The following is a 13314-nucleotide window of genomic DNA, read 5'->3' on the forward strand; positions in this document are numbered from 1 at the left end:
GCGAAGATAATGTGGAAGGTCTCTATTCCCATGGGTTGTGGTTGATGTTCAACCTCTGACCAATCACGCATCGGACCCTTTCACGGTTTCACCTCGTTGGAAGCCCGAGCACAAAGAGGTAGATACTATACTTCCCGGGCAAACCAGAGCGAACCATGCCTCTCACAAGACGCACCTTCCACGGAGCCCTTCACGCCCCCATACTATAAATCTGCTCGTCTTGGTGGCAGTGCAGGGCACTTGTCTGTTATTGTCCCGATTGCCATCCGAATGTCATGATCATTTAGCGGGCCAGGCGCGAAGGGCTCGGGTCCCTCCCACGCTGCGAAACCATAACCATCGGATTGACCACTATCATCATCAGTCCGGCGTCATGCGCTGGCATTGCGCGTCGGTGTGATGTCAGGAGAAGCTCCGAGCCGCACGAATATAAAAGGCCCCAGGGGGATGCGTGTGTCATGACAAACATCCCTAACTTGCAGCAAAGCAACCCATAGTCGATCTGCCATCATGTCTTCCCCGGACGAGAGACAGGATACATCAGAGGGCCAACCTCCAACATACAGCCAAATCGACCTGCCAGAACTGCTGCTCCCTGAGTTAGATCTCACTCGAGACGCTGGACCGTCGTCTAGCACGACAGTCACTCACGACCAATGCGTGGCTCATCTCAAATTTCTGGCCGTCCTCACCGACCTGCGCGATCATGTTGCTAGCACCTCAGATCTCTTTGGCATTAAGGACCCGGATCCAGGTATCTTCGGGGATAACACAGACGAGGCGTGGGCCCGAGTCAAGGAGAAGCGCTGGGCTGTCTATACCAACCGAGCGGCCGCCCGATATACGACCTGGTGGGAGAGGTGCATTCCGGGCTCTCGTTCACCCCCTAGATTCTCTGACCTAGGGAACAAAAACTATGCGACAATTCCCGCCTACTACACCCTGTCTATCTGGTCCCGGGACATCCTGCCTCCTCTAGGTAAGCTTTCCTCGCTTGACAAAGAATTTATTGCCCTAATAACAGGTTATTAGACGTCCTGATGGTATGGCACGCCCACATGCTGAACCCGCGAGCGTTTCTTGAGGATTGCATCCGACATGGGAAGATGAAATTTTGGGCGGCTGGCTTCCCCTGGCACGCCATCAATGCGTGCATCGACAACAGTACACTAGACTACGACGCAGGGCAGCGGGCAAAGGACGTTTTTCAAGTGAAGACCGATCTTCCATGGGAAAATCTCATTGGTACATCGGACAAAGTGGTGCACTGTCCCTGCTGCAAAGGTCGCGTTTCCGTGCCATGGACAGACGGTGCTATGTCCACGCTGCTGGAGGGTCTCTTCCAAGGCTGGCAGGGTTTTGCAGACAAAGACTTTAGGGCCATCTGTCCCAAGTGCCCATTCACCATCGACCACGAGAGCCTGAAAATCGCCAAGTTCCGGCGAGACATCGAGGCCTGCCTCTATGCAGACCGGCCCATGCCAGGAACCTACTATAACTTGCGAGGGGTGCCCGAATATGTCGGGTTCTTCGATCGCTTCCAAAATCCTTCAATCTTCCCGAACCGCTTCGTTGAGGAAGCTGGTCGCTCCATCCTGACCCGGACCAGCCCCAACAACAGCAACGACCAAGCCCTCTTGACCCTAAAGGACGTCAACGACTACATCTCAACCTTGTTGAATTCGTACTCTCCCAGGAAAGTAGCGACTTCCGAATCGCGGTCGACAGCGCTATGCACGGATGAAAAAATAGCCTATCGCGCTACTGGGACAACTCCAGTCCGTTCGCTCTGGACCTCGTCGGCGCCGTTATCCGACAAGGCACCTTTATCCAGAAAATGGACCAGATCGACTGGCTCCACTCCCCAACAGTCCTCCAAACTATGGACCGGCTGATCAAGAAATATCATGTTTTCTTCACCATCATGGCCACCAACCCGGGCCACATGGCCGTCCCCACCCTTGATGTCGACTTGGCCTGGCACACGCACCAACTCAGCACCCCATCCCGATACTTCGCCTTCTCTCTGCACCACACTAGATACTCCCAGCACGGCACGCCCATTTTCCTCGATCACGACGACAAAGTCGACGAAAGCATCCTCTCTGATGGCTTTGCCTGGACCAGCAAAATGTACAAACAGCTGACCGACGGTCAAATCTACAGCGAATGCACCTGCTGGTACTGCGAGGCCATCCGCGCTCCAGACCTCCTTACCCTCTCCCTCCCCTTCACTTCCACCTACAAAGTGAACCGCAAAGCCCGTCGGGCTGCTGCTAAACTACAAGATACCACCTCCCCAGACCTAGACAAAAACCCACACATCTCAGCCCACAACGCCGTACGACCAGACCTGAGTCCTACCGAATCCGGCCAACACGAAGGCCCTGACCCCCGCGTCGTGAAGTTTATGAAACTACGGCACCGATACGAACGCATGCAGCGGCGCGCGCGCAAGAAACACCGGTCAGGCGCTAACAGAACGAACAGGAAAGATGCAACGACGTGGGATCCGCCCGTTTGTCCCATGGTGTGGGGCTATCCGGTGGAGGTCCCGTATCAAGCACCGTACACGTGTGACCCCGGGGTCCATGCCGATGCATATGCTGGGAATCCACTATGCATGAGTTTTGTGGATGGGGCACATGGGAATTGTGCAGTTGGGACGTGTGGGGGTGGGGTGGCAGCTGGGGGTTGTGGTGGGTCTGGGGGCGGATGCTCGGGGGGGGTGTGCTGGTGGTAGTGGTGGTTGTGATGGAGGTGGTGGCAGTGGTGGTGGAGGTGGAGGAGGAGGAGGAGGAGGAGGAGGATGCGGCGGCGGAGGAGGAGGTGGTGGTGTTGGTGGAGGCGGTTGTGGTGGAAGGAGTTGTGGTGGAGGGAGTTGATAGAAGATCGCTGAGGGTACTTCGATTGCTTTAAGATCAATGCAACCCACGTCTAGACAGCCATTCCCGATTAGAAAACCACCCAAGAAACAGTTAAGTCGCAATAGAGAGAGATGGAGAGGGAGAGGGAGAGGAATCATATGAAGAGAATGAAGCCATATCATACCATCCCTCTCCAGGAAGTGGCGTGATTAACGGAAGCCGTATAGATAGCCTCTCAGTGGAAGACTCCACAATGGGCCCAACACTGAGATCAATGCAATCAGACTTGGTATATGATGCCTTTTCGACGACTGGAAGAGTTGAAGAAGATGGAGAGGGAACGCGACAGGAATCGCAGAGTGGCTAGGTCACATGATACAAACAGACTAAAGGGGAAGTTGAGCTACCTGTCTAGGGTACAAGAGATCAAGCATTCAGGTGGAGCTCTTGGTAGTTGATTAAGTAGAAAAGATATTTTCTTATGTTGCTTATTAATGGTTAAATATGCCAGAAGGGCTCCTGGCCTGATACTATATATCCACAATGCCTAAAAGGGCCATAATGAAGCTATTATACGGTATAGGTACCCCCGTCGCTCTCCGCCTCTTTCGCCTTCTTCGCCTCCTTCTTCTTCTCCTTCTCCTTCGCCTCTTTCGCCTCCTCCTTCCTTCTCCTTCTCCCGGAAAAACCACTGGCTGGTGTACATGGGATACTCGGCTTCGGGACGATCTTCAAAGGAACGTAACAAGCCTATCATCGTGCGGACAAACTCTCTGCGCCCACTGCGGTCACGAATGTTGAAGGCCCTGGTCCGTTGCACTTGTATCTTACCCGATAGGGTTTCCTTGTCTCGAAGGCGTTCAACTTCCTGCCGGGTCATGGTGGCTTTGACGAAACGAAAATTTCTGCCTCGCTGACTGAGGATGTACGCAGGGTATTGCTCGCGATGGGAATTGTACTCATAGCCCAAATTGACTTGGAGCAGGAGTGGCGTAATCTCAGACTGGGCTATACCCCTTTGACCCAACCTGTATTTATACTGGAGTTGCTCAGCTTCTGATACCGAATTCGAGTTGTGGGGATGGAATAAGACTGACTACGCAGACAGCAAGTGGAAAGCCAAAGCATTGTCGACCGCTGGTATCGTTGAACCCCTGTCTTCTAATACAATGGCGGAAGAAGATGCCGTCGTCGCATTTACCCAGACTGGCCTTGATGAGCGGCAAATAACAATCCTCTTGGAAAGAGCTGGGTTGGTAGTCCTCCTCGTTAGCTCTCTTGGGAAAGAAAAACGAACATAGGCGCACAAAGGGTGACTCACATCTCGTTATCAGAGGAAGAGAGGTTGAACAGCGAGGTCAAGGAATCAAACATGAATCCATCCATCCACGCATCAAGGTCTTGCCATTGACCAACCCGGTCCTGGAATTCTAGGGGTCCCAACGAGGAACGAATCAATTTCTAGGCTCCTAAGAACAGTGAAGCCTACTTACCGGCATCATCATCTAGCGGCATGTACTTCGCATCGAAGATCGCATCCAACGGTACTTTTTCCTGGGTCGCAACGTTGACAGCAAGCCACCGAATGGGCATGTTAAGACGTCGGCAATTTCTAGGATACTCCCTGGTGGTGAAGGTTTTTGTCTCATTGACTTCCATCTCGCTGTCGCAAGCCGAATCCGGATCAGAGGTACTGCTACTATCCGTAGAGTCCTCTTCTCGGATCAATAACTCATTGCGAAGGGTGACGAAATTGAGTTTGATGCGCGTTGTGAACCTGTGTATTATTGCCTTTGGACGCTTGACAGGTCTCACCTTGGAAGGCCGGACAGCTTTCAAGGTGTCTAGAACCTGGAAGACTTCGCGGTCCACCGGGCCTTTGGAACGGAGGCCATAGCGATGGCAGGGGTTTCGGCGTTGCGGTGGCATGGCGTTCGACTGTGGACGTAGTTCAGATAGAAATAGTTGTTGGAGGTGAAGAATAGCAAGCTTGCACGCATTTAAGATCGGGGGGAGAACAAAGACCGTTGGAGGGAACAAGCCTCCTCATCCCGTTCTTTGAACGCTTCCTAGGTAGTGATGGAGAAAGGGTCTCCTTTGACACTTCGGGCCAAGGGCCTTTGCGGTAATAATAAAAGCAACACGGGCGCTGTACGAGACATCAGCCAGCCACATGAGCTCTAGGAGAAGGTGATGGAGAGAATTGTCTGTCATGAATCAGTGATTGGGTGTGTTCCGAAAGACTCCCAGCCATCATCAATAGTACCCTAGTGAAAAAAGAAAAGAAAAGACGCTGCTAACAACACGGGGGCTGTCAGTAAGCCACATAAGCTCTGAGAGGAGATGATGATGGAGACTGTCCCCCTTAGGGGCGGGTCACTAGAGCAATCAGTTACTACTGGCTAGCGATTGGATGTATTCCAATGCCTGACATAGAATGGATGGATGGATGAAGAAGATGGTGGTGGGGGGGTGAGAGGGAAAAGAAAAAAGAAAAAGTGATAGCAACACGAGTACTGTCAGGACTGGTCACGGGTTATCGACCAGCCACCAGAACTTTAAGAGAAGCGGAGAGGAAGTCCTTTCCTCAGGAACCACTTACTCAAAGGCCATTGCGGGTGTTTCAAGGGGCCTCCCAACCCATCGCCAAAGCCTAACTAGAGAAAAAAAGCATGCTATTCAGGCCCAGGTAGACAGACCATCATGCTATCGACTTCAACAGATATGATACTCAACTGTTCTTGGTCTGTGGATGTGAAGCTCTGGACTATCAAGTCCATGTGTTCACTACTAGGGATAATTGCTGGCCTTCCAGAAGCACTAGGAGACGTCGTCAATGGGGAGAAACATGTGGCGCTCTCTCACCGCTGCCTGGGACACAAGGTTTGCAGTTCATCTTCCTATTCATCTGCGTGAGACAATCATTTGAGCAGAAGAATCTGGAAACATAATGTGGAAAATGAGGCGGCCGGCATGTGAAGCTCACAGAGAAACAGCAGCAGTATATAAGGCAGTGGCTGTTGAAATAGTCAAGAGAAGACTTCACAGATTCTCAACAGAACTACACCTTGCTCACTGCTAATAATCCTAGTTCTTCTCCTTAACCACTTTCAATCGTTGCCTCCTTTCCTTATGCATCTCATCGAAATTATTGTCCATGGCTTGCACATTCTCTATCTGTCCATCATCAACCCTTTGATATCCTTCTTCGTGGGTCCATCTGGAACAGAGGATCATGTGCAGGGAACCAGCATGATGCAGGAAACCCTTCACGTACCCGCTGCCAATGGAAAGAAAGACATACCACGAGTCTTCATGTGAAGCACGAAGATGACGTTCCCATCGAGAGTTTTCCATTCGCGCGGTACATCCCTAGAGACGGCGATGCAGGTATGGATTTCCCATGATGGAACCGAAGCGGATTAGAAGCTGACCACCGGTTGGGACTAGAGTTTCGGGCGCTTAAGGCTTGGTTTGAACAATCACCAGATGCAAGTGCTAGGCTACCGCGGAAAACGGCTAGGAAACCAACCCTACCAGATCCCATCCGGCAATTCTTCATATCCCTCCACGGAGCAAGTAAGAAGCATGACCCAGATGCAGACTCTGACTACGAGTATGAGTCAGCGAACATGTCCAAAGCACTCGCAGTCGCCTTTCTCCGTGCCATCATACTCAACATGCGTTGCAGTCTAGAGGACGGATGGTTATTTGTGTTGTAAGTGGCCCGGCATGCATTGCCATAGTACCTTCCTCCCGCTTACAATCACATACAATCACAGGACGAATAAATATTTGGGAACCACTCTGGAAATCGGTCCGACAAGGTCTCCTGCGACAGACTCTAGGGGCTTAAGCAATGGGGGCATAGTGGTTCAGGACCGAGATGGTCATCTCCAAGACGTCCCCATTGTGTCTCTCGTGGTGAGAAATACTTCCGTCATCATACTCCTGTGGTCTCTTGCAACGGAGGGGCAGTAGCACAAAGAAGGATGGGCAAAAGACTGACTTGGACAATTGTTAGGCAAAGCGGAGAGACCTTGGAGTGGGTGTGCGTCACCCTGCAAACGGTCCAGAGCCGCACCGAAAAGACATTGTGGCGCAAGAATTTGCGTTGCTTTACGGCCAGGCATGTGCCTGCAGCACCAGCTCATCTGACGAGGTGGTCAATGGTCACGATGGATGGCTGGTGTCCATCCATGGTACACGTCTTCGGCTCTCCTACGCCGAGTTTACTAAGGAGTACTTGGAGGCTGTTCGGGGAGAGTTGTTGCCCGCGGATCTGCATGTGAAGGTCCTCAGAACACGTGAGTACCATCTCAAGCACACAGCCGATCTGATCCAAGCCTTGAAAGCCGTGATGGGCTTGTTGAAGTTTATGCAGGACGGGGACTATAAAAATGAGTACTTGGAGTGGCTGGGGGCCCTTTGTAACGACAGTTGGACGCGAGAATGTTAGTGAATTGGTGTTTCTATTGTATAGTTTCGGGTTCTTTTTCTTTTGTTTTGCTTTATTCTGCTTTATTCTGCTTTGTTTTGCTTCGCTTTGTCCTAATCTGTTTCCTTTCTTTTCCATTCCTTTCCTCTTTGAAAAGGCTCCATAGACTGTAACCTGAGCCTGTGTATGTATCTTCAACTGCTGCAATTCATATTGGTACTTCCTACTCCCTACCCCCTACCCCCCATAACCACACAACCAAATGTCTCAAGACACTTACGGAAGAAACAAACCAACCGGCAACACTATAATTCTCGCTTTTACCTCCCTATTCAAAACCTCCGCAGTCAGAACCATCACCCTCATGCATTCCACCAAAACAGCAAATGAAACCTAAATAGCCCTTTAGACTAGTCACTATGACTCCTTTTACCCGAACCAGAAATCAATATTCCTTTCTTGAGATATCCCTCCGCCTCTCTCCTTATCTCCATTCACTTACAGTACTTGGCGGTAAGTTCAACGCTCACATCAAGAATTTGATCATCGCTCTACGGGGTGGATGAGGGCAACTATAGTAAATAGTTACCGGCTTGTTTGTGTATGGTAAGGTAAAATTTGAATAGGGAATGACTGGAGGAGCCGGGCAGGCAGGCTTGTTACCTTGTATCTGATGGTTTGTGAAGCGTGCTATCTATACTGTAGCGCTGAGTAACACTACTTACTAAAACTACCTACGGAGTACTGCTAGGTGTTCATGCCTAGAGGTGAGTCCCGGCAATGTAATGCTTCTGATTGGTCCAGGCATATCACAAGTGCAGCCTTTTTTTGCAAAGCGCGCTAGCGCTGAGCAATACTAGGTTCAGTCCTGCTAGGGAAGTTTCCAGCTCCAAGACTTCTCATTAATCTAATAATTTACACAATTTCAGCTTCCTAATTAGTTATTTAATTCACTTATAACATGACTTAAACTATATTACTAATACTCACTGCTTCAGCCCAACAAGAATCTCGGAGGAGATCTGAAAAAAAAAACCTTCCAGTCTATATTCAGACTGTAGATCTAAACCAGGTCTTTACATAGATTCAGACTGTAGATCTGAATTATATACTGCATTTTTAAGTACTTGACTGAGCTGTACTTGACTGAGCCCTTTAAAAGCACTCAACAGAGCCCTTTAGTAACACTTGATAAAGGCCTTTAGTAGCCCTTTAAATGCACTCAACAAAGCCCTTTAAGAGCGCTCAACGGAGCCCTTTAGTAGCCCTTTACATGCACTTGACAAAGCTCTATAAATGCAGTCAAAGTGTGTTGCATGTTGCTTACTAAGGCACTTCGCAATGCCTTGGGCTGGGGGCTTCCCACAGGCCAGGACCTAGTATTGGCTCATTTGACCACTCGTGGGCTATATTGTCAGGACTCACCGCTTCAGCTGGAAGGCAAGGACTGCATAGTAGTTTTCAGACCCTACCTAGGTCTGAATCAGGTACTGCGATTTTAGGTGTTCTACGGAACTTTATGGAGCTAGTTGCTTTTAGGAATGCGTTAAGTGGTGCTTATGATATCGCTTCGCAGCGCTGAGGGCTTTCCGCAGGCCAGGACCTAGTACTGGCAGGATGCTGCATACGAAGTAGGTCTTGGTTGATTGGAGGTAGCTACTGTTCAGCTAGCTTTACCTACAAGAATCAGCCAGAGTATAAATGGCGAACTAGGTTCGATAGGCTGCGCTACTGGGTTGGCTCGGGTGATGATACAGGTGAAGGTTCCGGAGATTGAAGTAGGTTCGTAGATTTAGGTTGTGCCACAGACTCCTAAACTGGAGCGGAAAGAAATTAGAAATCACCTTATGCACAGCTCTACAAAGCCTATGTATGTCCACTCGGGTATATAAGCTAACGTGTACCACAAAAAGATCCAAAGCCAGAGCCTGAACAATCTAATCCATGCCTGCTAACCACACTCCTCCTACATCACTATACATTTGCTTCTGCGTTTGCTTCTTTCGTAGATGGTTTGTTCGTTCCATTCTTCGATGCGTCGACGCCACAGCTCGTGCGCAGCCACTTGTGAGCTGGTAGACAGAGTTGGGTCTGTCGATGCCCGGCGGTTCAAAGGTGGAATCCCCCCGGGTGGGAGTCGGACATCCTGAGATTGGGAGCGCCGGTCTATCGTCCGGTGGTAATTGGGGCGGTGCTGACTACCCTGCACGGCTTCGGGAGCGTCATATTGGAAAGCGGAGACCTGGAGATTGGGCGAGGAAATGGAGTACGGGTAATTGTCTAGGTTGAATGTCACGTGTTGGTTCGCTGGTATAGACTCCTGCCAGTCTACTGATTCCTCAAGTAAGACGTCCTGATGATTAGTCCGTTGGGCGGACTGGGTTTGATTCGGCTGCGTGGAGCCGTTGAGAGGCTGCGGTTGGCTCTGGGAGCTGACAGAAGGATGCTGTTCTGGCAAAGGCATCTGCAATCCGTTGGGCTCTTGGAGATTGGGTGGAGAGCCCGTGGCAGAGCCTCTTCTGCGAAAGAACGTGGTATGCCTCCGGTTATGTTCAGAGGGTTCGGACTCGGAGTCTCTCATGCTCCTTCTCATGCGAGAAGCAAGCCGCGACCCGGTAATGGTATGCAGTCTTTGCAACGAAGTTCGAGGTAGAGTCTCGTCCACCATGCGTTCTAAGCGGCTCGTCTGGGGTCTTCGAACATCTGTTGGAGCATCGCCGACTCTATGGACAGGTTCTGTATTCGAAGGGAGGAGGGTCCTTCGGAGATAATCGGGAAGAGGTGCGTCGGGCACGCTAGAGTAAGGAGGTGGAGGTGGAACCCAATTATCGGCATCGCTTTCATGGGGAACCTGGAAAGCCTGGACCGGCCTCTGATCTTGCACGGGGCGTGCTTCATCTTGGTACCGGGGGTTGTAGCGCCCACGGCCCGTAGCCGCAGCGGTGGCTGCACGACGCAGCGTGTCCCGAGATCGTGGTTGCGTGTTATCGTATGGTGATTCCGGGATATGTTGGATGTCACCGTTTGAAGAACCCGAAAAGAAGGAGCTATTTCTGCGGACATTTGGCCGAGGAGCGTAGCTGGCCGTGTTGGCTGATGGATATGACTCCCTCGCAAATGCCCTCGCCCGCGGCGAAGCAGCATTCCCTCGATGCAACCGCGTCCTTCTCCTTTCCAACTCAACCTCAGTGTCCAGGCTAGAGTTTGGCTCGCTCAGCATCTTCGGCTCCGCATCGCCGATCTCGATGTTCAGTTCAGTCAAATCCCCATTCCTAGCGGATCGTGTAAAGTCCAATAGAAGGACCCGTCCGCCATCCACTGGAACGTCTTCTTCGCCAATGGTTGGAGGGCTTATGCCACCAGGAGCAACGGCTACCAATCTACGATGGTCAGCCATACAGCTTGGATGGCGTACCCAGCGGGCCGCTGTCATCCCAGGCATATCGCTCATCCTATGGCCATTGATGAGGACCTTTGGCTTCGTGACAGACTGCTGTAACCGAGATAAACTGTCACGAGCAGCCGTCGCTTCCACGATTAGAGGGCCCTGCTCCACCTCCATCCCAAAATATGACCTTGCACTAGGCGCTACAGGGGCGATATCCAGACGATCAGGCACTCCATACACCCAGAGGCCAGAATTCTCGAACCCCAATGCGACCAGCTCGCCCTGATCGTCAACGGTCGGTAGCATGATTGGGGAAGACTCCCGAGATCCGTCATCAGACATCGGAGTCACGAAATACGTGGTGCCCGAGTTTGTATTATGAACCCCAAATGCTCTGAACGTGGCCATCTGTTCGTCAAACCCTAGTATCCAGCTACCTTCTCCTTCTGCGTGCAGAGGAAGCAGACATGCGTGACTGAATCCGGTTGTGACGTCTGGAAACAGGATCTGTGTCGTCCACATCCGGATCTGCGCATCTCTCGGGGAGTACTCGGCTTCCGATTCGGTATAAAAGGGCACTGTTATAGTAACCAGACCGCCATTGCCGCGATCAGCGGAAGTCCCTAGTAGCATGACACCGTCAGAGGAGAACGACACCGAGTCAACCCCGGAGCAGCGCACAGCTCTTCGTTCTGTGGCCAGCACCTCTTCACCGATGGCGTATACTTCGACTCGATCATCGTACGCAATGGCGAGGACGCCCCCGGTCGGAGAGAGCGCGAGGGTCCGAGGAATATCGTTCAGAGTCAGGTCTTGAATGTGTCTTGCTTCGTCGTTGGTCAGGTGGTAGATGTTGACCCGATGACTGGAGGACACCACAGCGAGAAGCGAGCCGTCATCGACAATCGCAGCATGCAATGGGCGTCGCCATGTTTTGAGCTCGTGCTTCACGGCCGCGGGATCTGAGGTTATGTCAAGAACAACGATTCTGGAGGAGCTGATGCACAGGATGAGCTGCGCATTTGGAGAGAAAGAAAAGCGAAAGGCTTCACCCCGTGGAAAGGCTGTCGAAGAGCTCATGGACGTCGAGGTGAGCTTGATCAGCGTCTTGCGAGGCCGGAGGAATGCATCAAACGCATTCCGCCTAACTTGGGCGCCAAATTGCTGTTTGAGCAGCGCAAGATCGCCGGCGTGCGCCGGCTCCTCGGTGGCTTTCTGCGTCAAGGCAAAGGACGGGCATTGTGACAGGTGGTGAGCATACAAGAGGGTTGAGTCGGAGATACGTCGCCATTTCCGGTTCAGCAGGGCCAGCGACGCAAAGCTGTTTGCATCCGCGACATATAGGATACTATGCAGCCAGTTAAATGGATATTGTCCGAGCGCAGGCAGCAGCTGTGATGGATCACATGACAGTCGCTAGCGATAGCACTGCTCTGGGGAAGACTGGAGGGCACTTACTGCTCGATCACCGTACGGGGCAAACGGGTGAAGGGCGAAGAGGCCTGGTCTGCGCGGTGCAGCGGCGTGCTCTTGGAGAGCTCCTGGTGCAGTTTGAGGGAGCCGTGCTGGGGATCGGGATGAGGGCCGCCAAGCCGCTCCGCGTTGGGCAACCGGACATCCTCCTCCATGGTCGATTGTAGATATCACCCACGAGGGTCTACATTTGATGGAACAAATGCAGACGGCACTGGGTTCAATTATCCGCGTCCAGCATCTTTTTCGAGGACATAGGGGCAAAAGACCCGAGGAAGGATGCACGTTGGTGGGCAGGCGGGAAGCGCCAACGAGCAAGGTCGGTGGCTGTGTCCCTCACCCGCACGCCAATAATGCACCGGGGATCTTCTGTGCCAATGCGTCGTTGCCTCTGAAACGGGGCGGTTTCAGATGACCGGGGAAGGGAGGAGGGGGGGGGTTGGGTGTGGAGGTGGTAGACAGGTCAGAAGCGGGGAAGCATTCCGTGCATTGTTTGGAGTGAAAGAGAAGGATGGGGATATCCGGAGTAGTACGAGTGGAAGAGGGAGAGAGAAAGAGAAGGAGAAGGAGAAGGGACCAAGTAGTGCCTGAGGTGCCTTGTATGTACTACTCCGTACGGGGTATCAGTGTTATTAACAGCCGGAGGAGTACGGACTAGTACGGGATCCAGACGGGACTTGACCCCTCCCAAACCGGGCAAGGGCCGCGCGGATATAAATACGGCAATCGGCGGCACGTGGTTGGCCGCCCTGGCTGACTCAGCAGTGACTCCCCCCACAGTTTCGCAGCGCCGATAAGAATTTCGGAAAATCGTCAGGTTTTTATCGCGCGCTCCTCCAGAAACGCAAGGAGATCGGCTCAGCAAGCCGAGACAGATTGGTCCTCATCGCTCGCTCCGTGTCGGGCCACTTGGGTGGTAACTCCAGGAACTATGCACCCTTCCGCGCAGCCACGCGATTAGCATCCTCCCCGGTCCAATGCTCCCCTTCGGCCTTGTGATCTAGCCGGGTCTCCGACGAGAACTCGCGATTATCAGTGGTGGATGACTGGCTGTGGTAGCTGTGCTAGTCCAGGCACCCCCGTTGGAACTCTCCGATCATCTTGCAGCTCGTCCGATCCCCCTACCCACCGCTGGTTGTTAGCCCGGC

The 13314-nt window shown here is 52.2% G+C and overlaps 4 protein-coding genes across 4 annotated transcripts; 2 read left to right on the forward strand and 2 right to left on the reverse strand.

The window, feature by feature from the left end:
- The first annotated feature begins 495 nt into the window (after window positions 1-495).
- On the forward strand, window positions 496-3182 carry BO94DRAFT_578164 (uncharacterized protein). The gene is made up of 4 exons (XM_025615203.1): window positions 496-979; window positions 1033-1720; window positions 1753-2699; window positions 2771-3182. The coding sequence occupies exons 1-4, from the start codon at window positions 511-513 to the stop codon at window positions 2917-2919; spliced, it is 2253 nt and encodes a 750-aa protein (XP_025463508.1). The 5' UTR covers window positions 496-510; the 3' UTR covers window positions 2920-3182.
- A 187-nt stretch (window positions 3183-3369) lies between these two features.
- On the reverse strand, window positions 3370-5042 carry BO94DRAFT_232481 (uncharacterized protein). The gene is made up of 4 exons (XM_025606309.1): window positions 4361-5042; window positions 4189-4297; window positions 3965-4115; window positions 3370-3906 (listed from the first exon to the last, which is right to left on the reverse strand). The coding sequence occupies exons 1-4, from the start codon at window positions 4794-4796 to the stop codon at window positions 3415-3417; spliced, it is 1188 nt and encodes a 395-aa protein (XP_025463509.1). The 5' UTR covers window positions 4797-5042; the 3' UTR covers window positions 3370-3414.
- A 1155-nt stretch (window positions 5043-6197) lies between these two features.
- BO94DRAFT_549748 (uncharacterized protein) lies at window positions 6198-7326 on the forward strand (the record flags this gene model as incomplete). The annotated part of the gene is made up of 4 exons (XM_025613460.1): window positions 6198-6257; window positions 6335-6585; window positions 6650-6791; window positions 6892-7326. The coding sequence occupies 4 exons, from the start codon at window positions 6198-6200 to the stop codon at window positions 7324-7326; spliced, it is 888 nt and encodes a 295-aa protein (XP_025463510.1).
- A 1747-nt stretch (window positions 7327-9073) lies between these two features.
- On the reverse strand, window positions 9074-12693 carry BO94DRAFT_500229 (F-box domain protein). The gene is made up of 2 exons (XM_025609409.1): window positions 12152-12693; window positions 9074-12041 (listed from the first exon to the last, which is right to left on the reverse strand). The coding sequence occupies exons 1-2, from the start codon at window positions 12319-12321 to the stop codon at window positions 9272-9274; spliced, it is 2940 nt and encodes a 979-aa protein (XP_025463511.1). The 5' UTR covers window positions 12322-12693; the 3' UTR covers window positions 9074-9271.
- Window positions 12694-13314: the final 621 nt, after the last annotated feature.

This window comes from Aspergillus sclerotioniger, assembly GCF_003184525.1.
Source record: "Aspergillus sclerotioniger CBS 115572 chromosome Unknown BO94scaffold_31, whole genome shotgun sequence".
Taxonomy (NCBI): domain Eukaryota; kingdom Fungi; phylum Ascomycota; class Eurotiomycetes; order Eurotiales; family Aspergillaceae; genus Aspergillus; species Aspergillus sclerotioniger.

Excerpts from the sequence above, each read along its gene's own strand:
- BO94DRAFT_578164 (XM_025615203.1), top strand. The coding sequence starts at position 511 with ATGTCTTCCCCGGACGAGAGACAGGATACATCAGAGGGCCAACCTCCA. Across the intron at positions 1,721-1,752 it reads GTAGCGACTTCCGAATCGCG|CCTATCGCGCTACTGGGACA; the intron begins GTCGACAGCGCT and ends ATGAAAAAATAG. Across the intron at positions 2,700-2,770 it reads GGTGGCAGCTGGGGGTTGTG|TGGTGGTGGAGGTGGAGGAG; the intron begins GTGGGTCTGGGG and ends AGGTGGTGGCAG.
- BO94DRAFT_232481 (XM_025606309.1), bottom strand. The coding sequence starts at position 4,796 with ATGCCACCGCAACGCCGAAACCCCTGCCATCGCTATGGCCTCCGTTCC. Across the intron at positions 4,116-4,188 it reads TCTTCCTCTGATAACGAGAT|CTCTTTCCAAGAGGATTGTT; the intron begins GTGAGTCACCCT and ends CTACCAACCCAG. Across the intron at positions 3,907-3,964 it reads TTCCACTTGCTGTCTGCGTA|TATAAATACAGGTTGGGTCA; the intron begins GTCAGTCTTATT and ends GAGCAACTCCAG.
- BO94DRAFT_500229 (XM_025609409.1), bottom strand. The coding sequence starts at position 12,321 with ATGGAGGAGGATGTCCGGTTGCCCAACGCGGAGCGGCTTGGCGGCCCT. Across the intron at positions 12,042-12,151 it reads CCCCGTACGGTGATCGAGCA|TATCCTATATGTCGCGGATG; the intron begins GTAAGTGCCCTC and ends CTGGCTGCATAG.